General features: G+C 40.0%; 2 protein-coding genes across 5 annotated transcripts; one reads left to right on the forward strand and one right to left on the reverse strand.

The window, feature by feature from the left end:
• Positions 1 to 95: 95 nt before the first annotated feature.
• Positions 96 to 10,766, reverse strand: calcoco2 (calcium binding and coiled-coil domain 2). Its single transcript, XM_044102623.1, has 16 exons — positions 10,678 to 10,766; positions 8,963 to 9,060; positions 8,310 to 8,505; positions 7,649 to 7,745; positions 6,482 to 6,642; positions 5,822 to 5,947; positions 5,595 to 5,720; positions 5,416 to 5,514; positions 5,233 to 5,330; positions 4,812 to 4,881; positions 4,280 to 4,447; positions 3,984 to 4,172; positions 3,290 to 3,406; positions 3,037 to 3,211; positions 1,888 to 1,916; positions 96 to 506 (listed from the first exon to the last, which is right to left on the reverse strand). The coding sequence occupies exons 3-16, from the start codon at positions 8,490 to 8,492 to the stop codon at positions 342 to 344; spliced, it is 1,803 nt and encodes a 600-aa protein (XP_043958558.1). The 5' UTR covers positions 8,493 to 8,505; positions 8,963 to 9,060; positions 10,678 to 10,766; the 3' UTR covers positions 96 to 341.
• ttll6 (tubulin tyrosine ligase-like family, member 6) lies at positions 10,764 to 27,084 on the forward strand. Of its 4 annotated transcripts, none has more exons than XM_044102618.1 (18): positions 10,764 to 10,856; positions 13,750 to 13,912; positions 16,971 to 17,126; positions 17,263 to 17,300; positions 18,101 to 18,219; positions 18,604 to 18,734; positions 18,818 to 18,974; positions 20,124 to 20,267; positions 20,533 to 20,618; positions 20,701 to 20,926; positions 21,858 to 22,036; positions 22,180 to 22,368; positions 23,494 to 23,668; positions 23,903 to 23,929; positions 24,013 to 24,243; positions 24,329 to 24,370; positions 26,073 to 26,178; positions 26,501 to 27,084. In XM_044102618.1, exons 3-18 carry the CDS (start codon positions 16,972 to 16,974, stop codon positions 26,713 to 26,715), a joined length of 2,220 nt encoding a protein of 739 aa, XP_043958553.1. In that variant the 5' UTR covers positions 10,764 to 10,856; positions 13,750 to 13,912; position 16,971; the 3' UTR covers positions 26,716 to 27,084. The 4 variants fall into 4 exon arrangements, with proteins under 4 accessions (XP_043958553.1, XP_043958555.1, XP_043958556.1 ...); XM_044102620.1 differs by having other exon boundaries at positions 26,076 to 26,178; XM_044102621.1 differs by lacking the exon at positions 23,903 to 23,929.
• Positions 27,085 to 27,159: the final 75 nt, after the last annotated feature.

Raw genomic sequence — 27,159 nt, forward strand, 5'->3', positions numbered from 1 at the left:
TTGTGGTTTTCCAACATTTTAGTCATTAAGGGTCATTCATCTATTATTAGAAAGGAATTATTCTATCCCGATATTTAATAATATTATTTCTAAGGCATTTTTCTACGCGTTTATTACACGCAATACAGTTTTTTTTTCACAAAAAGCAGAAATAAATGTGGTATGATTTCGATTTGTTTAGCTCTCCATATGTGGATGCGGCAGCTTATCATTCTAGCAGGTTTCAGGTCTAGAGAAGCTTTCGGAACTAAAATGACAAGCTTATGCTAATGTCAGTTTTTTTTCTTGCTTTTTTTTTTTTTTTAAACCAATGAGACCCATCCGAAACGACGACGCGGCTCTCACAGCTCGTGGCCGTAGACGTGGTCTTCGAATATGGACTGCTCCATGCTGTCGCAGATCATCGTGCAGAACGGACACACTCGGTGACTCTGCTCATGCTGCTCCAGCTCCGGGTGGGTTATGCCGGGGAAGCTCTCCCGGCAGTGACGACACACCAGCGCCGGCTGCCAGAAATAGGGCGTCAAGAGAGAAGGAGGAAGGGATTATGTTTTAAGTCCACTTTAAAAATAAACAGTAAACAGTCGCTCATGTGGACGTCCAGGGATCATGTGTGCTGAGGGATGTTTTCCCCCATTTATGTGTTTTGGTAGGACAGCATTCAGCTTTTCTACGCCGATGAGTTACAATGTTTGTTTGATATTTTATAAGGTGTAATCTGTGACTCGTCTAAGACATTTGTATGTTATATGTCTGCTTCCACGCAGATGTACTTTCTTGTAATCTTAAAAAAAAAAAAAATGCATTGAAGGTCTCAGTGCTTTTTAGTTTTTCTTTTACAGCTGGGCTCCATTTTTCTTTCCTTATTTGTGGTTCAGTACCTGGTCATTTTAGGTGAAATATTTCCCATGTTGGCCTCCAAACCATGACCTAATCATCCATCCATCCATCCATCCATCCATCCATCCATTTTCTGTTCACCCTTGGCTCTAATGGGGTCACGAGGGTTGCTGGTGTTTATCTCCAGCTACGTTTCAGGCGAGAGGCGGGGTACACCCTGGACAGATAGCCAGCCTGTCGCAGGGCAACACAGAGACATACAAGACAAACAACCATTCACACACACACTCACACCTAGGGAGAATTTAGAGAGACCAATTAACCTGACAGTCATGTTTTTGGACTGTGGGAGGAAGCCGGAGAACCCGGAGAGAACCCACCATGCACAGAGAGAACATGCAAACTCCATGTAGAAAGACCCCGGGCCAGGAATCGAACCCAGGACCTTCTTGCTGCAAGTCAGCAGCTCTACCAACTGCTGCACTGTGCAGCCCTATGACCTAATCACTCCAACATAAAAGCGCCTAAGCTCAAGGGATGAACAATTATTGCGTGAACACACAAAAAACCCCTAAAAAACCCAAAACAAAATTAAATTAAAGATGCGATATTAGGGACTTTACTGCCAGCAGCCTGTCACAAAGACACAATTTGTTGCATTTCTTTGGTTAAACTCAAAGGAAAATTGGATCCAAACTTATGACCAAGAATGTAGAAACTGTATCTCTGTTTCCAACTTGCATTAATCAGATGTTGCTACTAAAGAGTCTAAAGCAAACAAATGACATCTGGGACATGAAAACGTAAACAAATACTAAAATATGTCTGCAGCACACTGGCATAAATGTTCTTTGAAGTATTTATTACGCATTTATGCAGCTAAGCTTGCATGTAACTTTATACAGAGAACTTTACAGTAAAGACCCAACTAGTACCAATCGACAGATTATCAGCTCCTGATCAGTTATTATAAGTATTTCAACTGCATAGAATGCGTTTGTTTCACAAGTTGATATGTTTTGTGCCGAGGAAAATTATATTACTCACCTCTTCATCTGGTGTTACCAGCAAGCTATCTGTGAAAGAGAAGGAATAAAGTCATTTAGTTAAAAACAAATTAAGATGTTTGACATTTTTAACCTTTGACCTTTGACTGCAGTAAAAAGTGTCTCACCAGGTGACCCAGTACTCCGAGCGTAAACACAAATCAGGTTTGTATTTGTAAAAACCTTTGAAAACCATGCATCATTTTCCTTCTACTCCATAATCGTGCACCACTTTGTCTTGGTTTGTTACATAGAATCCAAATAAAATACATTCCATACGAATCCTTTTGCAACGCACAATAGATAACACTCACTGAATCCATTTATTGGCATTATGAAAGTCTATTCAGTCATCAATATGGTGGGAAGGGTGCATTGTGTCAAAAAACTACATATAAATCACTTTGTTTGGCCGAGAGCTTAAAAATAGAACCGCTTAGAGATTCATTAATGCTGCACTGACAAACACAAGAAATATGACGTGTTGCGTTTTATGTTTAACCCTGACAGGCCGTACTCGGATAACAAGAGGCCTCCAGGATGCAATAAAAGGACAAAGTTCAAACCTGAGCCGCTGCACAGACCAACTACATGCTTGGTGGCGCCACCACGGTTCATGGAGATGAGAGGAGCAGGTGAAACTGTGGGATTTAGCTCGCAGGTAGAAGGTGTACGTGTAGTTAAGTTTGCCTAAATTTTGAGATGTGCAAAACAAAAGATCATTTGTGTTTGAGTTTTATTTATGCAGTGAACTCTGACCTATAATGGCGTGGGGATTACTGGATTTCCAGCAATGCAGAGAGACGGCCTTGCGACTTTGCTTTATTTGACTATAAATGTTTTACTGATTGTGTTTTAAATTTCTCTGGAAAGCATATTAGAAGCATTTTATTTTTTGTTATTTAAAAGCTCCTAATAAGAAATAAGAACTGTACAAAATCAAAACCAGCAGGTCAATGACCTGAAATGTAGCAATATCTTTTTGCTAAAGGACTGAGCATTATGACAAGTAAAAATAAAAAAACAACAGAAAAAAACAAAAAACATCTGAAAATCTTTTCAAATAAGTACGTGTTTTGTGATTTGAGTGAGCTTCTAGAACAGCAGACAACAACCTTTGGTTCTGCCTGACCACGCGTCCGTTCCTCACCTATGGTGTTGTATATGTGCTCCTGCTGACCCAGGATGTCCTGCTGGTCATGGACGGCAGGAATGTCGCTCCCTGCTACGATGGGGTCTGGCTGCAAGTAGGGCATCTCTTCAGCCACAGGCGAGGTGAGGTTTGCGTAATGTGAGCGAAGCCTCTCGACGTCACCTTTGAGAACCTGAGAGAACGAAGATGGTTCAGATTTCTGAAATGGTGTAGGAGATTTGGATTTGGTGCAGATGTTTTCTACATGTACCTGGACTTCTCTGCTGAGCTCATCTCTCTCTTGTTTGACCAGCCTGATCTCATGTTCCTTCTCTTGAATGGAGATGTCCTTATCTGCCAACATTTTATTCAACTCCCTGGCCTGCATCTGAGAAGATACAGCAGGAGAATGACCGTCATCATACAAGGGAAAAACATCATGGACATTATTCTGTCAGTGGCTCTTCATTTCATTTAACACAAAAAAAGCAATCAATGACAAAATCAGACACAAAACCATAAATCCTCTTTATAATCTCTTTCGAGGTTAATAAACTTTTGATTAAAATAACACTTTAGTTATATTAGAAAATACTCTGAATATTCCATTTCTTACTCAGAAAATTTAACCGTTTCTACAGTAGTAAATTAGTTCCACCTTGGCTTCTTTTTGTAGTTTTTAAAATTTAATTAAGTCATTAAGAACTAGACCTTGGTGTGGCTAATAATAAAATTAAAGCCTCACTACATAAATCATCAGTTCTCAGTGGATTTAACTCTGAAGTATAATTATATAAATCGAGACTAAAATGCATCTTAATCCAAGACAGATACAGATATTGTTGCTTCTCTAAATGTGTGATGAAATTTGTGCAAAAATAATTTCTGATTGCTAAAGGTAAAGAGCATCTTTTTCCGTCAAATGCAAGAAACGCAAACTGACATTAACATTAACCCAGACTTGCCTCAAATTTGCTGGTTTGGCGTTGCTCCATCTCGCATGTTCTGGCTAAACCCGTTAGCTGCTCCTTGACGTCCCGCAGCTCGTTTTCTGTGAACTCACATTGCCTGGTGACGGCCCTCGTCTCCTCCCTCTCGGCCAGCAGCTTCGCCTGCGCATCCTGCAGCTGCATGGAGAGAGTCTGACACTGCGCCTGAAGAGGACACTTCATTAAGCCTCGTCATATTCGCCTGAAATCTGTTTCAACTGTATTTTGAAGAGGGATTCTGTTTCCCTGTTTTTTTTGGTTTTTTTAAGTACCGTGAGGTCATCCTTTGGAGCCCTCTCCAGTGAGTCTTGCTGTGAAAGCCTCCTGCTCAATTCCTGGTTCTCCCTTCTCACTTCGTCCATGTTGCCTTTGACGCTTTGCAGCTTTTGCAGTTCTAGAGAGATCCGATCCTTCTCTTTGGTGGTGCTCTGGAGATCGACCTGGTAATGAGAAAGCGCACATTTTACGCCGACTGATGGATGTTTCAGTGACCTCCTGTTAGCCTCGCCTAAGACGCATTTTAAACCCTCAGTAAGGCTAAAACTGCGCACTTCTGAAAAAGGAAAACTTAAAAATTCAATTTTGCTTCCAACTAATTCCTTCTAAACTTTTCAGACATTATTTACATTATTGCCCGCATTGGTTAGACTGGTCCCAAATATCCTCACTTTGTCAGAAAAATATATTCTCGTTCACACTCGCCTATCCTCTACAGAATCTTATTCCCACAGTTTACAGTGGGAATAAGTCTGTCATCATTTAAATGTAATGAGATAGAAACAAATAGAAGAACTGTAGGTTCACCTGCTGGAGCTGAAAGCGGTCCAATGCGTTTGTCAACTCCCGCTCTGCTTCTCTGAGTTTCGCTTTCAGTCTGAAACACGCAAAACAGAGTTTTATGGAAAAGTATGAACAGGTTTGCCAATCTTATATGTCAGCAAATCAGTTCAGGTCACATGACTAACCAGGTTTTCAATATGGGGACGCTAATATTCATATTGCAGCTGATTTGGACAGCTTGCAATAATAAGGATAATTCACAGAACAGTTATACTGTATTTTATGCCAAGATTAAATTAAGTTATATCCTGAAGGCAGTTGGTTGAAATGCTTTTTTTTTTTGGATTAACAGAGTAAAGGGGGCAGAATATAAAATATCCACCGACATTTAAAAGAAAAACGTGTTTTTTTTTCCAGAAGAAAAAACAGAAAGTGCAAACATTACTTGGAAATCTCATCACTTTGTGCATCAAGCTTCCCTTTCAGCTCCTCGCGCTCCTCTTTCATCTGATTGATCTTCATCACTGCTCGATCATATTTCTCCTTAAGAAATAATATGGATACAAATGAGCAAAGGAAGAGGCTCTGCCGTACGTTCTAGTTTAATGAGAAAGTGAAACCATGTTACCTCATTACTTCTAGATGACAAAGAGCTCAGTTTTTCCTGCTCTGTGGAGTTTTGTTTCTGGATTTCCATCCGCTTGGTCATTTCAATCACCATCTCCTCCTAGCAAGTAGCAGCAGCATCAGATTTAGCTTTTCATCCTGACAATTCAGCTTAAGTTTCACCACGAACTGATGACAAACCTTTAAGCGGTCGTTCTCCTTCATCTGCAGCTGCAGTGTGTTCTTGAGTTTTTCATTGTGCTCCTTCACCTGATCCATTTCTTTGATCAGTTTGGCCATTTCTGCCTCTGTCTGGTCGTTCTGGTCCTGAACAAATCAAACATGCTCCGTCAACTTATCAAAGTTCACTTTGAAGTTTAATGACCCTCCGTGTTGCACAGGGAGCAAAGGAACCCCGGCGGGTTTACCTTGGAGCTGCTGATCTCATTCTGATCCTTCAGCAAGGCGCTTTTTAAGGTTTCGTTTTCTGCTCTCATCAGATCCAGCTGCTTCTGCAGCTCAGCTTTCTCACGTTGACTCTGTTCAACATGCTCCTGTGGTTAAATACAAGTTGCAGAAATCAACAAGCCTGAATTTAAAAACACTAGTTATGTTGAAGTTCAATTTTAAAGATGCAAAGCAGATATAACGGTCTTTTAACACATTGTTAACAAGAAAACTTCAGAAAACCTGAAGACCAATTGACTCAAACCACTTTAAAAGATTAATAAAACACAACATAATGGGAACTACAAGCACCATAGCTGACATATATATATGCTCACTTCCTTATAATCACGTTTATTTACATAAATCCCAGGCAGTACAACTCTATGGAAATGACCAAACGGCAGTGTGAATGCAGAACCTTCACCTTCAATTTAGTTTACTGCAGATTGTCTCTTAGCATGTGGAAAGTTTGATTTGCTCTTATTGCAACTGTAGGAAAACTCCCTTCAGTTCCCCGAGAATTAAATGGGAAAACTAAAATGATTTTTTTAAGTGTGCTGTCCAGTTTTGGCTATTTCCAGCAGTTACGTGAGCTAAGTTTACATAACTAAATCTATGTACATATTTGCCTGGGATACCTGAGTGGTGATCACCAGCAGGTCATCGTCTGCGATGCTCTCTGTGTTTTGTTCTGATGGATTTTTGAAACAGAAAGGAGTGCTGGCTCCTCGGACCTGCCCGCTGCTGTCAATGTAGCAGAACTGGTAGTACTCGATCTCGTCTTTAGGCAGGTAGTACTCTGGTAGGAAAGTGAAAGAGCAAACTGGATGAACTTTTATGCTCGACTGCAACCTTGTTACTTATACACATATTTGTTTAGTCAGTAAAAATGTTAAAAACACTTTAAAAATTAGCGACAAATTTTAAATAAACAGATGGCTGAACATCAACGTTGATCAGACGTCTCAGACAATATATGCTAAGAAAACTGCTGTAGAGTTTTGCAAATGGTAGATAAGAGTTTCAACAGATTTTCCTAACTATTTATTTATTTTTAATTAGAAAATTTGCCAATTATCAACTATAGAACACAAAACATTGAGTTGTTCAACCGTTTATCACAACTCCAACAGGAGTTCTGCATGCAAAAGGTGCTGCGCCGTAGCTTTAATCGGTCATCTTCTAGTTGGAAGATTGGGCCATAAACTCAACTCTATTGCATTTTTCCAGGGCCCTTAAGGAGGAACTGGCATGGGCATAAATTTCACAAATTTAAAAAGTGAATATTTTTCAATAAAAAAAATCTTTTTTCTTTGCTGCAGATACTACCACTTGGTTGTAGAATTGCAGCATAGTTTTCCAAACTACGATACTTTTTCTAGGCAAAGGTGCCAAATGCAGCACATCAATGACTAAAAAGAAAGAAAAAAAAAATACCTGCCATTGTAGTTTTACTCAAAAAAATTTTAGGGGAGTCTGAGCTAAATCCTCCCCATTTTACCAAAATTACTTGGGACATGTTAACAACAAAAATATCTGAACATTGCAATTGCTACTTTATTAGTAAATTCAAAATATTTGACATTTTTCACCGTCTTATGAACTCTATGTTTAAAGTAAATCACTCCCAGACGAAAATCCACTGGGTGGAAAACGGGATTAAACAGGATCCGTCTTCATGCTTCATGCAAAGACAGATTTCAAGATTATTTTTGCTCACCAAGTGTAGACATGACACACAAGGAGGAGTGTACATGACAAACAGGAAGCAAGCTCTTTCACCAAGCAGAGAAAGTGAAACTAACCTTTAAACACAGCTTGTCTCATCTCTGGCAGTTGAGCATCATGGACTGCCTCCACCCACACAAATGTGTGATAATCCTTTGTTGAGCTCCACCCCACCTGGTCAAAAAAAACAAAACAAAAAAACAAACAAGCATACTAATTTAAGATACCATTCAGTTGCAGGCATTTTTTTCCCCACTAGCAATAAAACACAGTATATTGACAAAGTATGAATTTTCCCTTCAGGATTCTACAAAACACCTTAAGCGGAAAAAAAATAATTCTTCTTTCTGTGTTTTTGGGTTGATGACATTACAACAGGCTAAAGTGTAGCATGGCTAAACATGGAGGATGAGCAACGTTGACTGATATTTTTAAAGGTTTTGTCAGCTCTAGTGGCCTTTACTTCACAGGTGTCAGACAGGAAAATGAGTTGAGAGAGGGGGAAGACATGGGGCAAAGGTCATTGAGGCCTCAAGGAGCCCTGTGTGTATGGAGACCTACTTCATACAAAGGTACACTTGGAATAAAACGGCACACAATCTAGAGAAACTGACCACAAGTTGTTATAAAAGTAATAATCTACATCTTACGTAAGTTTGATTTTAAAAAAAGAGAAAAATCTGGCTAGTAGCTCTAATTTATTATGACTGTAAACAAAAAGCAAGTGAGGTAGTCCACCTTGAAGATGCCCACCCAGTCCCTGGGATTTGGCTGGAAGGCAGCATTGAGAGTAAAGCGGCAGGTGATGGGGCTGGAAGGCGGGTATGAGTACGGGATATCGATGAAGACCACCTGAGAGAAGGTGCGAGCCGGGGGATCAGTCGCTGCTGCTGCTGCTGCTGCCTCTGGGGAGGTCTCCATTCTGACCTACCGTCTTACAACGAAACACACGACATCCCATGAGCTTGATTACAGTAAACAGTGAGCAAAGGTCAGGTAGTTTAACGTCAGAAAGCAGCTCCCTTGTGTTGCCAGCCTACACTCTTCCTGGCATTGTTTATACGCCTTAATGCGCATTTAGAATTTTGCTTTCGGTTGTTACAAAACTGCTTACTCATATCCTTATGATTAACGAATCACTTCACAACAAACACAAACGACCAGTTTTAATGTACTCGAGTCATTTTTAATTACGTTTAACGCGTGAGCTAAAAGGCTTATGTAAAAACGAAAGAACAAAACTTCTTAAAACCGAAACCAAAATAGTAATTCAGAATGTCCCGCAAATACATGTAGTTAAAACCGGCAAAAAAATATGTTTTAAGCGTTAGTTCGTTAAAAAAAAAACAGAGAGTTATAAGAAAACTTTAAGATAAAGTAATAAAACTTACATTTGTTGTCAGTTGACGCAGTCCTGAGAATTCCCGTCTGTTTCTCACAGACTCAGCGACTGAGGTGTTCACGTACACCTCGGACCTTTGTACTGCCACTGCATGTAACAAAAAAAAAAAAAAGAAAAAAGATTAGGACACACTGCGCACGTCAAGAAAAAAAAAACAACAAAAAAAACGAAGATGTTATTTAACCTAACATAAAAACTATTTATATTATTTTAAAATGATATTTTACAATGAACTATAAATGTTCACATTGATATTATAGACCGTTACAGCTTCTTGGCTTTAAAAAATGCAGAGGAGGTGCGTTTTTTAGAAAAAAAAAATGTTCTAGCTGAAACAAAAACAAACAACATGCTGTAAACAGATACAACTTTGTAAATGATTGCCTAACACTACACTTAACACATTTATATTCCTTATTTACGATCGTAACAAGATCCGATCTCTTTATTTCACATTGTTACGAATACATCAGCCCTCGACTGCTTTATTTAACCACGCTAGGTGGAGCCAAACTCCACTTTGTTGCAGAATTGGAGCTGAATTGGATGCAGTATGGTGATTTCAGGCAACTGAAATAAAAAAACTGCTTAAGATTTCAGTCTTTTGATGAGCAAAGCTGGTAGAAACACAAGGCTACACAGAAAAGCTTGTAGCTCTAAGTGCAGAGAAAGGTGCTTCTCCAAATAGTGACTGGGAGCTGATTACAAATTAAATTAAAAGGTAAACATAAAAACAGGTATAATTTCCTTTCCCTTCACAATTTAGTTTTTGTGGTGGTCTATCGTAAAGATTACCAATGAAATCTGTACGACAACTAAAGTTTGTGGTTGCATCAGGAAACAATGACAAAACGTTCAAGAGATGCAAGCAATTGTGAAAACACATATATCCATTGCTGTGCTCTGAGAATGTTACATTTATTTGAATAAAAGTAGTGATGGTCCTCAAAATGAAAATCTAAAGAAATAATTTTCAAGACAATCTTACATATTGCCTTGATGGCAGAGTTATAACTGAAAATATTTCATTATTCTCCAGTTTAGCCACTATTTCCTAAAATAATGCACAGAGAAGGCACTTCCAAGAAGGCAGTAAAATCTTGCTATGCAGCAACTACATTTATGACAACTATGAGATTTCATTTTAAAATAAGAATTATTAGGAAATGGAGAGACAGTGTCTTTGTAGTGTTTCATGTTCACCTCTCTGAGATTGTTTATGCTATTAATAAATGTTATTGTATTTTACAAACTATCACATTTCTCTCTCTCTTTTTTTTTTGTTTTAGCCAGCCAACCAAAAGTATGTGTCAAAATAAATTTGGTCACACATTTAAAAACAACTACTTCTACTAGGCAAAAAGTAAAAAATAAAATAAAATCTTAAATAACTTATCAAATGTGTCAAATAGTCCAAGCAGATTAATATCTGCTGAGGAAAAAACATCAAAAAAGAGAGAGAAGACTCGTAGGCAGAAACATGTTTTTCTCTAGATAAACTTGAGATTATCCAGAGAAAGAAAAACTATAAGGTTCAACATTTTTAGAATTTTCCTCCACAAATAAGAATATCTGTCTAAAATGCCAATTTAAAGTTCAAAACCCTTTAAGACATCAAAAATGTACCCCTCCTTTTTGTTTTTGGGCTGATATTTTCCTGTCTTTACGTGTGTTAGCCACCAGCCAATCACAGACGAGATTCACCTTTGCCTCACGATTGGCTGGATCTGACCCCCGTCGAGTTGATTCATGTTTACATTTGTAGGTTTACTGTCCTCTCAGCGTCCAGCCAGCACTTCACGACCATCCGTGGGAACAGCTGCAGAGAGAGCAGCGCGTTTTAGAGGCTCACATCGGGACCCAGAGGAAAAGCTTTTTAGAGGGTAAATGTGACTTTTTCGACCAACTTTTTTTTTTTTTTTGCCTTTGAAAGTACGCGTTTAAAAGTCAGTTGCTAATGGGAGCTAGCCCGGCGCTGTCGGAGCTGGGAGAGGTCGGCATTCCGTTACCATAGTAACGCCGCCGTACATATAGGCTGCGCAGTTAACTGTAGGGTGGTTATAGGATGTTGTTTAAGTTATAAAGACTTTGCTCAATGCAGTTCTGTAGCAAGAACTTGATGAAAGGCGTTATGTTCCTCCGTTCATATAAATTAAATTTACCACTTTGTTTACGTCGAATGTTAAACCAGTTTTTTTGGGCATTCCTCCTCAACCGGGTGCTAGTGGCTGGAGACTAGACACTCTAGTAAAACTTGCATCACTCCATAGCATTATGCTGTGGTAGTCACTTTCTTTAGCAGAGATGTAGAAGCTAGAGTTGACATAATGGTGGATGCAAATAAGAAAAGGCTGCTGGAGGCTGCAGAAGACTTGAGAGTGGGATGGAGGATTACCTTACAGTAAGACAACACTATTAGGGGACCTATTAGAATGCAAATACACTCAAAAGTGTTCACATTTTTAGTTGTAGAAGAAATATGATATCCATGATCAATATTTCTTCCATGTCACAAACGTGTGTTACTTTGTGTGGGTCTATTAAATAAAATCTAAATAGGAATTGAAAATTACTGTTCTAACCAGAAGAAAATTTGAAAATGTTCTAGGGTTTCATATGCTTTTCAAAAGTCTCTAAAAGAAGAGGGTGAGACACACAAAACCCCATGAAGTTAACTACCTTAAATGCATGAAAAATAAGCACAAGTACAGACAAAAAGGGAGACGAAATAAGTGTGAGGATAGAGACCTGGCACAGAGAAGAGAAATGGAGAAGGAATGCTAAGCTAACCTGTGTCTTATGAAAGACAAATAGTTATGAAAATCAAGTAAGTAAGATGGTTCCATTAGTAAGCCACAAGGTGCCAGAATCAACAAATAAAACATAAATAATTCATATATAACCATAAAGAGAGGCAATAGGTATAAAAAATACATGCAAAGTGACAAACATATGATTTGAAGACAAAAAACGCAATAATGTTTAAATGGCTTTAGAAGGACACAAATCAGCTCCAAATAGTGTAAATAACTTAGAGGGGAACAAAAGGAGACAAAAGTGTCCCAGAATGACTTTAAAGAAGGAAGTGAGTCTGTGTGAGAAGCGGAGAGAGAAGAAATGGGTGAAAGTCAACAGTGAGCATTTCATTTTTAGAAATCTGTCTGACTCAACTCATGCTTCTTCCAATTAGCCTATGGGGAAAAAGTAATCTGCCCCTAAACCTGACAACTGCTTGTAGCACTCAGGCATCAACAACAGTCATTTGTAATATAATGAGCTTCAAGCGTGAGCAGCCTCCATCTCCATCAGATATAAGTCTTGACTTTGACTAGGCCACTCCAAAACCTTCAACTGTTTTATTAGATTTTGATATGTGGACCAGTGGAAAACAACAGTTCCATGTTTTCTCCGAGCAAAGAGATAAACCTAGGGAACACTGAAGCCATTGTAGTATTTCACACTTTATTTTATTATATTACCAAACCACTTCTTCCTGTCTTCTACCTCTGATAGTATTTTTCAGGCATTAACCACTTGAAATATTATTTCTCACCTCCAAACAAACTAGCACCATTTAAGCAGCTGGTGCCAAAGAATGCTCCCAAAACTCTCTCTCTCTTTTCTTTCCCCTTACTTTCATCTCCTGTGCTTTCCATGAGCCCCAGCCACCAACCTCTCTGATAAGTTTCTAATCTTCAGAACCAGAACATAAAGGTCTGGTCTCCCGTTTTAATACGCAGTGACACGAAGGAACAGCAGCGCTTCGAGGCGATAAAATCTATATGGTTGAGAAAAGTCTGTCCAAAATCAAAGTAGATCCTATCGGTGGCAGTGATGACATTGAGATTGTAATTTATAATCCAGAGGTTTTCAACATAATCTGTCTTTATGGGACACTACTGACCTGTAATGGACCCGTAATCCTTTAATACCCCGTATTGATGCAGTAACGCACAGGCAAGGCGCCCTCACCATGCTTTATAAGATGTGACCAAACAAACAACTCCCCCCCCCCCCTCTCTTAGTAACATTACTCCAAATGAGGATTATTTTTTTCTAATAAAATATGAATCAATTTAATGGCTTATTGTGTCCCTAGCCTAGATTACAACAAATGACCTCCTGACCTAATTCAATGTCAAACATGCAGATGCACAAATTAATTGCCTTTAGTCACACAATGTGACTCCTTTCAACTAATATCCATGCTAAAAGCTTAGTTGCTAACCTTGAACGTCTCATAATGGAGCATGTCGTAGACGTGTGTAGGGTATCAGTGGATGATTAATTAATCCTTAATTAGTTACAGAATTAAAGAGTTGTATCAGTGCTTCCTTGTCACCTCTTCCTCCTCGCCGTCCCTCTTTAGTTTGACTGATACCTGCCCTTTGTTTGCTTCTTTCCTCTCCTCGTCTTCCAATTAACATTCCCCCCCCCCCGTGCCCCCCTCTCGCCTTGCTCCATTTTTAATGTCGTTAATGGAGAGCCCGGCTTTGCTCACTCGCAGCCCCGCCGAGCTGTTCAGCACAGATTTAAACTGAACAACTCGCGGCGCTGAAAGACACCTCTCCTGTTTCAGTGAACAAGCATCAGGGATTATCCCTCTCTTCTTACCCCCCCGCCGCGTCAAGGTCCCCTGCTCGTTTTCTCTTCCATCATGTCAAGACGTATCGGGTTTTGCTAACTGGTCACCAGATCCACTTCTTCTTCAGCCTTTAAGTTGGTCTGAGCTGAACCACCGTTATGATAACAATGAATCTTTTCTGTTTTCTGCAGGGCTTTAGTTTCAGGTGGTGTGTGGAGGTGGGATGAGGTTCTTCACTGATTTGTTTGCTGTAGAGCGTGGTGGCACTTTGAGGAGCTCCTGAAGCCGTCGGAAAGCAGGCGTGGAACGTGTTCCAACACCAATTTTCTCATCAATGTAGGAGCAACACTACGTGTGAGTAATGCTGTTCTCGTTAAAGAAGATGTCTGAGAGCGTACAGGGGCTGAAACTGAAGCTGGACGCTAATGCTCCAGTCTCTTTGTGAGGCTCTGAAACCCAGTTCCTGTTTTGAGGTAGTAGAAAATAACAGTGACACAGACGTGGAGCCCCAACTATTGCTGGTTGAGGTACATTACACATTAAACGGGGGCATAAAAACACAAACAGCACAGACAGCTGTTATATTAGCAATCCATTTATTTCTACTGTTTGTATGTCTTTTAAAATCAGTTTGCCGCACGCTGCAGCCATAAATTTCAACGGGTTTTATCGGGATTTTTAAGTAGAGCGTCCTTGTGAGGTTGAAGGAAAAATGATACACTGTTCTCAATTTTCTCAAATCTGAAGTGGGGCATTTGTATTTAGGTCAAATGGAGAGATGCATAGGAGGATGGTTATGTCTCTGCCAGCTTTGCACATCCAGATACTGAAATCTTTCCCCGTTCTTTGTCACAGAATAACTCCATCTCAGTCAGATTGGACGGAGAACATCTTTTACCACAGAGTTAGGTCTCTGTCACTTTGTTTATATGTAGCTGTATTTATACCAGGATTAAATTAAAAATCTGTTTTTAACATATTTATTAATTGAAACACTTTCTTTGCTCTTTGTAAGAATATTTTGCGCTGCTTTATGTTGATCAATCCGACAAAACCCAACTGTGATTGATTGCAGCAATTCAAGGGAAAGTTATCTTGATACTTACCAAATGTACACAGACATATTTCACTTTTATTTTTCTATTATGAAATATTTTTTCTAAACTCTCCTTTGACATTTTTTATTTATTTATTTTTTTAACATTTCATCACTAACTCAGATATTCTTGCGAACGAAACGTTTAGAGTAAAATCTGAATGCGTCACATTAACCGGACACTTTGATTGTTTCGTGAGGATGGCTCGTCCGACAAACCAGAGGTGTTGTTCATGCACCTGTTCTCGCCGCACACTGAGCGAGAGTCTTGGGCCGTAACTGAATCTGGGCCGAGGTCAGTGGGGCGTCTCAGCCGAGTGCAACACTCACAGTTGAAGGCCAGGATTATCCAGATCACTGGATCAGAATACGGTTACCTGGCACCGCAGCCTCCCACTGTGTACCTGGGATGTCCCACCTCGACACCACCAGCAACCCCAGGTTTCTGTCACAATGATTACCAGGAGTTAACTGAGTAAAATTCACCTCAAACCCTGCCTGTCAGACACCAGATCGGACATGGAGGTGCACGGCTCCTGCTGTGTTCAGATCAGAGGACAGATTGAGACGAGACGTTAATTTCCCTTATGTTAGGACTTTGTTATGTTCTGGGAAGTGGATCTTGACTATGTGTGCTGCGCTGTCTTTTGTATATATTATCTTAAACCTGCAGTAACCTTCACAAAAATATGTTTTTTCTATACTTGCTAGTACTGTCACCGTGTTGTGACAGCATGATATGAGACAAATCATATGTGAAAAACATCAAGCTCCTTCATCTCCTGCTTGCATCGCTCCCGGTCAAAAACAACCAATCAGAGCCACGAGGAAGGTCTTAGCGTTGTCTGTCATGCTCATGTACGTGCTGCTCAATATGCTAACACAACTTACCGTTGCAGGAAAACTATTTATCTGACTTCATCTCTGGCCATACTAACTTGTCTGAACATTCATGGTGAACCAATGGGGGGGAGGATGTGAGTGGTGCATACATGAGAGTGATTGACAGCACTAAGTCCCTCCTCCTGCCTCTGGCTCCTTCAACATATTTTCACTCAAGTAAAAGTAAAAAGTCAGTCCATGAAATGATATATAAAAAAAGTATTTGGCTTCTAAAATCTTCAATCGTTTAATATTTTAAAATTCCAACGTCACATAAATCATCGCATGATTAGATTAAGGACCAAGAATGAAACTAATTCAAATAAATAATATGATTACAAAATAGCAAAATCAGGCAGAATGTAAATCTTTCCAAATCAGTTTCTTTCAATACAAAACCTATAATACTTTAACAAAAGTCACTGACAGTGGGTGGAAGAAAATTTTAGAAAAGAAATTTTACTGAATCAAGAGAAGCGATACTTCATGATAAAATTAGTCAAGTAAAGGTAAAATGTACAGCTCAGTAAAAGTACTTCTGAAAGTAATTTTTTCCAACAAGTAATTTTATTTAATTTTTTTACAAAAGTGATTCAAGTTAAAATCTGAGTAAATGCAGCTAATTTACTACTTAAATCTGAGTGTCAAGCGTTATTGTGACAGACGGCAGCATCATGTTGAAGAATCGCTTGGCTGCCAGTGGGACTCGTGAAAAAGATGAAAAAGTGAGGATGCCTTTGATGAACTTCCTCTGAACGACGGCGTTCCTCCATAAAGGCCAGATTTCTGATATGCAGAGTGGATTTCATAAGATTTAATCGGAGTTTGGATTATTTCTTGTCATCGCCGTCGTGTTCCTAGTTGCTCTGCTGCGACACCTTTTAAATGCCAGTGTGTGACAACATGCTGACAGCCGTTGCACTCATCTGATGAGATGAGTGGAAACAGAAACATGACTCCATTCGCTCTCCTACAGCATGTTGCTCGTTCTGTTTGATTGAGTTTCAGTGTCAGGGGCTTCAGCAGGCAGCTTTAAAAAGAGAAACATGTAAATGAGTGCTGGACAATAGAGCCATATTTCACCACCGTGTAGAAGTATCCACCCACTTAGTACTTTTCCACATTTTGTTTGTTACGTCTGGAAACTTCGTTTGAATTTTTTTGGGGGGCGTTTTATGTGATGCGCTAAGTTGTGTATAACTGTCTAATGAAACGGTCGTAAAATGATAAACGGTGGCAGCTCTGGTTAGTTTTAGCTGCTCTGTCACATTAAAATTAGCAGCGTAATACATTGATATTTATTGTTGTAATGTCACAAAATGTCGAACGGTTCAGGCGTGAATACTTTTGCAAACTGTCGCTTTTATTTTACGTCTGCACAATCGATCGTTCCAAAATCAAACAGCATTTCCCCCTCCGTTTGCTCCGACACAGGATGGGACTACCTCTGGACGGCCCAGATACAAACAGCGATGCACCCAAATACGAGCTGGGAGAGGAGGAGGAGGAGGAAGGTGAAAGCCAAACAGAGACCTACATCCCCTACCGGCCGCCACCCACCACCAAGAAGAGAAGGAAATACAAGAGGAGGTATTTTTCTCCCCGCTGATCTCGTTGGATTTAACTTCTCCTGCAGGAAGTGAACTGCTGCGGCATTTTCTGACAAGACGGCGACACCGCAAAGCAGGCGTCTGTCCTTCTCTTTGTCTCTCTTCTCTTTCAGATGATTGGCTATCAACCTCGCCAGCTGCAAATATGAAAGCGGTACGTTTGAGTTTTTTTTTTTTTTTTTTTAAAGTGCCTTGCATTCATCTGCTTAAATCAAGTTAGATATTCAGGTGGATTTTTATCTCACTCTTGAAGCAATCCTTGCAGTGTCAAACTCTACAAATACATTATTATTACATTTGAGGCATCCCGAATTCCCTGCTGTAGATCGTATCAAGATTGGGGGAAGCCCAACTCATTACCAGTTACTACCACTTATTCTGCACAAGCACCTTGGATGTTAGTGTCGTGACTATTTTTAAGAAAAATGAATTGTTGCCCCTGGCTTGCACCCTCCGTTCTCCACCTATGCATCCTCTGGACCTTTAAGGATACGTTTCAGTTGTTCTTTTTTCCAGGTTAGGTTATTATACAACACACACCTTCAATCAATTTAAAAAAATAAGAACCGGTTGCACCTGTTTTAATTTATTGCCAATTTTCTCTGATCCACACAGGGTTGAAGATATAAAAACAAGCTCAAATGTTTACAAACAACCTCCTTGATATTTTATATTGATTTTTAAATGAAAAAATAATAATAATAAAAAATAGAAACAAACAAGAAACCCTGACCTCAGTCCAAATGAAAATATACAGGTTGAAAACAAAAGCTTAATATTTATGTAACTATAACTTTTGATCTTTCAAAAGTTATAGTTACATGATCATTTTGGCTCAATCCAATAATGTTTTTTATCCTTATTTCCACCTTTTGGCAACGTTTTTGGGGAAATGTCTCATCATGGAAACATTTAGAATATCTTTTTAGTAATGTAACGTTTGCTCTTCCTCAGTGCGGCGAGCGGCCCGCAGGTACGGCCTCAAGGAGACGGGGGAAGATGAAGACTGGGCTCTGGTTTGGACTGACTACTCCGTGTCTCTGGACCGTGTTAGGGACATGAAGCGTTACCAGGTATTTAAGTCAGGCGGTCTTCACTAAGCACCTCATCACCGCCATCATCAGGACAAACCGCGGCAGCTGAGTTCAGCTTTACAAATTAACCGTGTAAATTCCATTTGTGCCGGAGAGAAGTGAATTAGAAATGGGGCTCCTCTGTTGTAATAGAGCCTCTTCTTCATGGACAGTATCGGCAGCTCCCAGCATTTCTCTCAGGTCAGCCTTTTAATTTGCAATCTGCTGTGATATGCTTATCCAGGCTGTTTAACAGGTTGAGACAAATTGCAACCGGCTCCCCGCTTGAAGTTGAATTAAATGCGGCCATAATCATACGTATAAAATGTGTTATATTAGTGGAGGTGATCCTTTCATGCTGTGTAAACACGCTTGTCTTTGCAGAAAATAAACCATTTCCCAGGGATGAGTGAGATCTGCCGCAAGGATTTTTTGGCGAGGAACTTGAACCGCATGCTGAAGCTTTTCCCTAAAGACTATAATATCTTCCCCAGAACATGGTGCCTCCCTGCAGAGTAAGTTGTCCTTTTGTTTAACCGCCATACTACACAAAAACGCACCTCGAATGTGTCTCTAATTGTCCGATTTGCCTTCACAGCTACAGTGACTTCCAAGCCTACGTCAGAGCCAAAAAACACAAGACTTACATCTGTAAGCCAGATACAGGGTGCCAAGGTAAAGGCATCTTCATCACTAAGTCCAGTAAAGACATACAACCTGGAGAGCACATGATCTGCCAGGTTTACATCTCTAAGGTGAGGCTTTTGTGCACAACCTCGCAAAAATATTCATGCCTCTTAAATCTTTTTTTTTTTTTTTTTTTTTTTTACGTTTTTCTAAGTCTGAGCTGCAAACGCCAACGCATTTAATTGGGATTTTATGGTATTGATAATGTAGTGCAGAACTGTGAAGTGGAAGAAAGTGACACTTTTTTTTTTTTTTTTTTTTTTTTTACAAAATAAATTTGTGCCCTTTTATTTGAATTTTACTGCAAGCACAGTTGTAAATATTACCGTGTGTCTCTACCAGCTTCTCACAGCTACAGACTGAAATATTTGCCCACTTATCTTTGCAAAGCAACTTAAGCTCAATCAGATAACATGGGGAACATTTATAAACACAGATTTTCCTCTGAATATATGTCTGGACTTTGACATAATACACTGATATGCTTTGATTTGAATCACTGCATTGCAGATTTAGTTGTATTTTTAGGGTTGAAGATGAACCTTCATTTGAGACTTGAGACCCAGGTGGATGTTCAAATGCTAACCCCACATTTTAGATTTTCATTTATAAAAACTTTGGGAAAACATGTAACACTTTCTTTCCACTTCAGAGTCGTGCACCACATTGTATTTTCTGCCTGAATAAGACACATTGTCGTTTGCGGATGTTACTACATCTGTACGGAATTTTATTTTTCTGACTATTAAGCAATTAATCAGAAAAGAAAATTGCCACGTTCTGCAGAATTTTCATTTATGTTTTTGATACAATATTAAAAATACAATCCTTTTTAAAATAAGAAAACATTTTATTATATAAAGTGCAATAACATTCTGTTCCTTTAGTGAATGCTTGATGATTTGTAGCAAGCGATGCATCTGCAGCTAAAACGTACTTCTAACATCAGCATGTGAAGCGTTCAGGACTTTCTGCTTGACTTCACATCAAAACAATGTAGGGCTGATCTCCTGATTATTATTAAGATTAACCTCTTAATAATTGGACGGCTCTGAGTGTGTTGCACCTTCACCAAATCACCCTTTTCTGAGTTTGTATTCTCCAGTGAACAATTAATTGATTCCTAAATCAGTTGACGATTATTTCAATCATCCATTTGTCACAATTAATCCGATTAACCGTTTCTGCCCTAAGCCTGGCCTCTGTTTCTCCTCCAGCCACTCATAATTGACCGATTCAAGTTTGACCTGAGGGTTTATGTGCTGGTGACGTCATGCGACCCGTTCAGGATTTTCATGTTTAAGGAAGGTTTGGCTCGCTTTTGCACCAGGAAGTACAACGAGCCTACGCAAAGCAACGTGGTAAGAAACGTGAAGTGTGGCGTCAATGCTCCTCATTTTCGACGGGTAACTAGCCTAGAAATATTTCCAAATGAAATGAAGTCGAGGTCAAATGAGAACAACATTGCTTACAAGTAGAGCCGTAGAAATATATACAGGTAGATGCAGTGTGTGCAGACTGATCAGAGTCTTTCTGTTGGAGGTCAGAAGTCTTGTTATGGCAGGTTTAGTCTGGCCAGAGCGCCTTCCTCCATGTGTGGAACTGAACTCTGCTCTGCCACCTCAGGACGATGTATGCATGCATCTCACGAACTACTCCATCAACAAGAACAGCGAGAACTTTGTCCGCGATGAAAACTGTGGCAGCAAACGGTAAAAGCGGTGCCAATAAGGTGTTGTGCGGATGAAGGCATGTCTGTGTTTACGGAGCGTTGTTCTGATTCCTGCCAATCAGAAAGCTGTCCAGCCTCAACAAGCACCTCGAGCACTTAAACTACAACACAGAGAAGATGTGGACCGACATCGAGGACATCATCATTAAGACTCTGATATCTGCTCACCCCATCCTGAAGCACAACTACAACACGTGTTTCCCCAACCACATCTCCACCAGTGCCTGTTTCGAGATCCTCGGCTTCGACGTGCTGCTGGACCACCGGCTCAAACCCTGGCTGCTGGAGGTGGGTGAGAGATGACGGAAACCCGGTTTTAATGTGGAATCTGCAAATCATTCAGAGAACCCTGTGTGCTCAGGTTGTCAGAACTCAAGCTCACCCGCTTTTAAGACGGATAGAAAACTCTTCAAATGGCTCTCTGTCCGCGTAGGCTCAAAATAACCGGAAGGACACGTGTGATTTTTACGACTTCTGCTTTTTAATTGTCCTCACATTTGTAGCTCACGATGGTTATATTGATTGGCACGTGGGGAATACATGAAAGAATTTAAATGCAGGAAGGTAAGCACAAGGAAGCTGGTAACAAAGACAAAATGGGGTGACTTTTTTTCAAAACATCAAATTCGGTTTTCCTTTCTTCACACAAAAATCGAGACTTTGATAGCGAAGTCTCATGAAAGTTTATGACATGAAGATTAATGTTAAGTCGGCAGAAGTGTTGTCTGATCAGGCTGATCTGTTGATTTTTTTTATGGATTAACCAATTTATTATTGGATAGCAAAAAGTCCTTAATATATATATTTTTTTCTTCTTACAGAATCTGAACTGGGTGAAGCTAAAGCTATGCCATTGAGGAGTTCTGGGTAGAACATACTTACAGTGAAAGTTTTTTTTTTCTTTTAATCTTAAATTCAAAATGTATATCTATATATATTAAGCACGGTTTTGGCTTAATTGCTGCTCTGACCATGTTGTTCTTTCAGCAGACTGCCATTTCTTGAGCCTGTATTCTCCAGTTCACCATTAATCGATTACTAGATTAGTTGCTGATTATTTTGAGAATCAATTCCTCTCATTCAGCCCTACTCTCCAAACCCAACCCTATTACTTTCTTTTTGATTTTCAAGCAGTTTGTAGGTAAAGCATGAAGTGAAGATGTTTCTCCATGATTTGGTTTGACGCAGTGAAACACTCAGCGTGTCCGTCTCCGTCCAGGTTAATCACTCGCCCAGTTTCACCACGGACTCTTCGCTGGATCGGGAGGTGAAGGACGCGCTCCTGTACGACGCTCTGGTTCTCATCAACCTGGGCGCCTGCGACCGACGCAAGATCATCTTGGAGGAGAGACGCAGGGTGAAGGACAGGCTGCAGCAGAACCGCTCCAGAGAGGCCAGGTGAGGAAATGAAGTGTGGAGCTTCCCTCCACGGTCCCACGCACACAAACACACACACACACACACACACACACACACACGTTGTCATAGGCTTGCAGTGGACACGCAGTGTGTTACTGCGCTCATTTGTGCTCGGCCGCCAGGACAGAGGAGCTGCGACAGAGCCAGGCGGCCACGGTGGAACAGATGGAGGAGTACGAGGCCAAACACCTGGGGGGTTTTAAACGGATCTACCCCAGAGACGGGGGCGAGAAATACGACAAGTACTTCAAACACAGCAGCTCGCTCTTCCAGGAAACGGCTGCGTCCAAGGCCAGAGAGGAGTGTGCCAGGTAAACTGCAGCGTGGGCAGAAAGCGTGGGGGTGGACTGCTCCTGACGAATCCTGAATAAGGGAGGTCAGGAGAGAAAAGAGGAAAACTAAATCTGCTTACATTAAAATATATAAATATGTACAGTGAATGTAGAACCTCAAGTAAAATGCCATTTATTGAAGATGGCATAACATTTACACCTTTAATTTCACATTTTTTGCAAACAGATGTATTTATTTGTCCTTAAAGATCCACTGGATGGAATTTGGGTTTAGCTGAAACCTAAATTCTGGTAAATGAGGGAGTTTAACTTTCGCTCAGTTGTCTTCTCAAGAAACTGAAGATTTAAGTCATAGAAGACAAATGAGAGAAGAATTAAAACGTGTATCCATGTCTTTGTAACAACCACCCACTGAAAAGAATGGAGGAGCTAAACCTGCTCCAGTACCTCGTCTGTGATGTGATTTTCAGCTATTTAAATGGAACCATTAGCTGAATATCCTCTCACTGATGATGCTCTGCTATGTGATTATGTTACTCAAAATTGTCAAATTAAAACCCTGACATGTGTCGCCCTTGTTAAAACTACATACCCTGTGAAAATGGCAGATTTGTAAAAATATTTAGTGACAATTCAGTTTCTCAGAAAAGACGAACCTCAGGTCAGGACAATAAAAAGGATTTTTATGACGAAAGAATTTGGTTTTCATCTGCTGGTGTTGGTCCGATCGGCTTCATACAAAACAAATCTGGGCTTCCCGAACACTCAGCAGAACCTCAGGCTGGTCGCCCACATGCCAAACTGGAATACCGACATTTCTGTATTAAAACTCATTTTAATACTGAAATCTAATATTCAAATTTACTCACAAAAGCTGAATTTTGTCTTTGTACCATAAGTGTTAAATTTACAAAAAATAATCGTTTGAAACATATTAGTTTGTATATGAATTTTAACCTTTTGGAAAAAAAAAAAAATTAATAAGCAAACTTTTTGGGTGATGTTTATTATGTATTTTTGATTTCTCAAGATGCACCTACATAGCCAAAGACCTCTGTCTGAAACGGAATCTCTCACCTCGCTTAGATGACATAGACGGTAATGTTTCGGTTGAGGTGCGTGATGTTGCGTCTGTGTTTCCAGGCTGCAGCTGCAGGAGCTGCGGTTGAAGCAGGAGGAGAATGAGCGCCACCTGAAGGTGAACAGAAGGAGAGAAACGCAGGGGGAGACGGCTGGGGAGAGGAGCAAACCCCGGCAAGCGCCAGTGCAGCCTCCCCGTGACCTGCTGCCTTCGGATCTGCCCCACGTTGGCGCTCAGGTGCAGTGTCCACATGCAGCCACTGAGGGGCTCCACAGAGCCTTCATCCTGAGATGAATGGCTGCTCTCCTGGCTGACCCCTCAGTTGATGCTCACTTACAAAATTTAAATTGCAGAAGCTAAATGTTTTGCAGATATATATATATATATATATATATATATATATATTTTTTTTTTTATTGGATGACTCTTATTTTATATTGAAGTATTTTGTTTTTTTTACTGTCACTTTAGGACAATCAGGCGGCTCAGTGTTTGCAAGTGAGGCTAAATGCAAATATATTACAAACGTAGGCCGAGACAATAACAACAAAATCAAATCACGCGTTTCTGTGTCTCTGCAGTCCGATATCTCTGGAGCTTTTGTGGGTTTAGACACTGCAGACCTCCAAGATGAGGTGGACGAGGAGGAGGAACAGGAGCGGCACGAGTCCCTGCTCCAGAGACAGAAACTAGTGGAGGGCCTGGGGGTGGTGGACAAGGTCCATGAGCTGCTGCAGAACCGGGCAGAGGGAGGGGCCCTCTACCATTATTCCACAGACATCGGTTGTCAGAGTCAGCATCAGAGGAGAGACGTGAGTTCAGATCCAGGAACAGACGAAAGTGTTGATGTAAAAATATTCATCCTCTCATTTATTAAGCTGTTCCTTTGCGTTGCAGACAAACTTCCTAACAAACTACTCTGACAAACACAGATATCAGGTAAGTTACACCACACCTTCTGAAAGAACTTGTCACGTTACAACCACAACCTGCAATTTATTCTAATGGGATTTTACACACACAAAGTGATCCAGTTTTTTTTCTTTTCTTTTCTTTTTTTTTGTTATAAAGAAACAATTTAATTTCAAACTCTTCTCTCCAGAGCACTTAAGCACTTAAGTGTTGTAGCATTGTTCGGCTTTCCCTGCGCAGGAAATACGTTTCTACAACAGGAGGGGATTGCATTATTGAAAAGACGACTTTATCATTTTAAAGACGTAATTAATTTGTGCTTTAAAGTACAAACAGTCGCCCTTAAGAGACAGTTAAAATACAGTTAATCTGTGTTTAATTTAATCCAGAGTATAATCCCAGCCGTTCTATGAAGGCCTCAGAGGTTTGCTAGAGAACATTAGTGAACAAACAGCATCATGAAGATGAAGGAACCAAGCAGAAGATGCTGCGGATGAGTTTAAAGCAGGTTTAGGTGATAAAATATACAAAGACCCTTCAGATACAACCACAACCCTACCAAGACATGGTCATAGACTGAAACTATTTGTGGAAGAAAAATCCCACTGCACGTCATGTTTAAAACATGGCGATGGCAGCATCATGCAGCGTTATTCGGCAGAGGCATGGAAACAGATCAGATAGGATTGATAGAGCTGAATATGAGACGATTCTGGAAGAAAACCTTCCAGAAACTGGAAAAGATTTCAGACTGAAGCAGAGGTTTGGCTTCTAGCAGGATAATGAAGCCAGAGCTGCAGCAGAATGATTTAGATCAAATTTTAAAGTGGCCCAGTCAAAGTCAAGCTGATTAAGCTTCTTTTTCAAAGAAGAATTGGTAAAAAAAAAATAAAATGTCACTCTTTAATTGTGTAAAGTAATGTAAGCAAAAGGTGGTTCAACAAAGTGTTAACTCAGAGAGAAACAAAGATTTTTACTCATAAAAAAAAATTGTTATCTATTTAATTTAAGCACAAAAAAATACATTTCTATTAAAATATAGTACAGATTTGTGGTTGTAATATGACAAAGCGGCAAGCGACAACCAGGAATCAATCTGAAAGTTTTTAAATAAAGCCAATACTTAATAGATTTTCCTATTTATACTATAAATCTGCCTTTTCATACAATTTCATTTAAAAAATATATTTTAGGAAACATTTTTTCTGATTTTCCCCAGTTGGATGCCTGTAACCTGGCCCCTTCCAAAAAAAAACTGCAATTACAAATAAGTTAGTTATAATAATGTTTCACTTGACAAAAAGTGACACATATATATATATATATATATATATATATATATATATATATATATATATATATATATATATATATATATATATATATATGAACGAAGAGAGTGTTTATGATAAAGGCCAACCTGAATCAAATAAGTTAACAATATTCAAACGTCAAACATTTTGAAGTTTGACGTCTTGTCCTGAAAACATGGCAGAGAATTGAACGACCAGCCCTGCAGCTCTGTGATTAAAGAAGAACATCTGTGGAAAATCCAAACGACGGAGTGAAGTCCGCTCCTCGTGGACGCTCAAGCCGTACAAATATTATTTGCGGAGCTGCAGATAATCTTGTGACCCAATTCGAAGGACATTTCTGATTGTTTTGTTGCCCCAGTCTCAGTGACATGCATGATGACTCAAACGTATTTGCTTTTGTCCCACAACGAAAGCAGAGGAGCCTGAACGAGCACACCTGCCTGCAACTGGACGTGGAGAGCCTCCACAGGATGGGAGAAGGGCGCAGGACCTCCTGCACCCACCTGGGAGCCTGTCAAGGTAGAGTCCAGTCCCGACACGGCACATCGGAGCCACGTGTTTCAGACCAAGAGCAGCTGATGAAGAATATATGCGTTCTCTCTTTTCTGTTGTTTGAAAAGCAACAACAACAACAAAAGAAATAGCTTTTTAATGACTCCTAAGATCAAAAATGTCTTGGAAGGAGGAAAAAAAGTGGAAAAAAATTGTAATCCTTAACGTTGCTTGTTCATAACCACATGAATACGTAAATGAATGAATTATAAACTGCGTGAATCGGTCGAGACGCGGTCTTGGAAGCCTTTGTTTGGCGCTCCTTTCATTGTCCTCCTCCTCTCCTCAGTTAACAGCACCATGGACGCCTCAAAGACCAGAGGAAAGGTCCCCGTCGTAAACCCCAAGAGGGGTCTGCGCTGCGGCAACTCGTCCAACCACGCCGTAGACCTGCCGAGCCTCCTCATCGTCTCCACGCGCGTCCCGCTGCTCCGGAGGCCTGGCTTCTCTCACGTCAACCACAGCTCCCCCCGGACAGTCCCCCGGCCCTATAAGAGATTCTGAGGAGCGGGGCCCACCGACCTCTGAAGCCCCTCGAAGGAGAACCGGGAGATCCAGACGGGGACAGCGCGATCTGTGCAGGATTTGTTAAAGCACCTGGGTGGTGGAGGCAGAGCAATATTTAACTGTGAATTTATAGTAAAATACACAGTGCCTGTATGAAAAAATGCTGTAATGGATTTTATATCTGCGAAGCTCAAGTTTACACTCCTTTAATAAAGCAGCCCACAAAAATATGAAGTTTTATATCATATAAAACCCTCGTTGAGTGCCATGATACAAAAAAAAAAATCAGTTATCTGCTATATTAAAAAAGAGAGATGTATTTAATCTGAGAACATTTTAAATAAAGAAACTGGGTTATTCAAATCAGAGATTTTCTTGAGGTGTTATTTAATTAACTTAAAGTAATTCTTTAAAAACAACCACATTGATGTCACATGTTCT

Source organism: Gambusia affinis, linkage group LG20 (genome assembly GCF_019740435.1).
Source record: "Gambusia affinis linkage group LG20, SWU_Gaff_1.0, whole genome shotgun sequence".
Classification (NCBI taxonomy): domain Eukaryota; kingdom Metazoa; phylum Chordata; class Actinopteri; order Cyprinodontiformes; family Poeciliidae; genus Gambusia; species Gambusia affinis.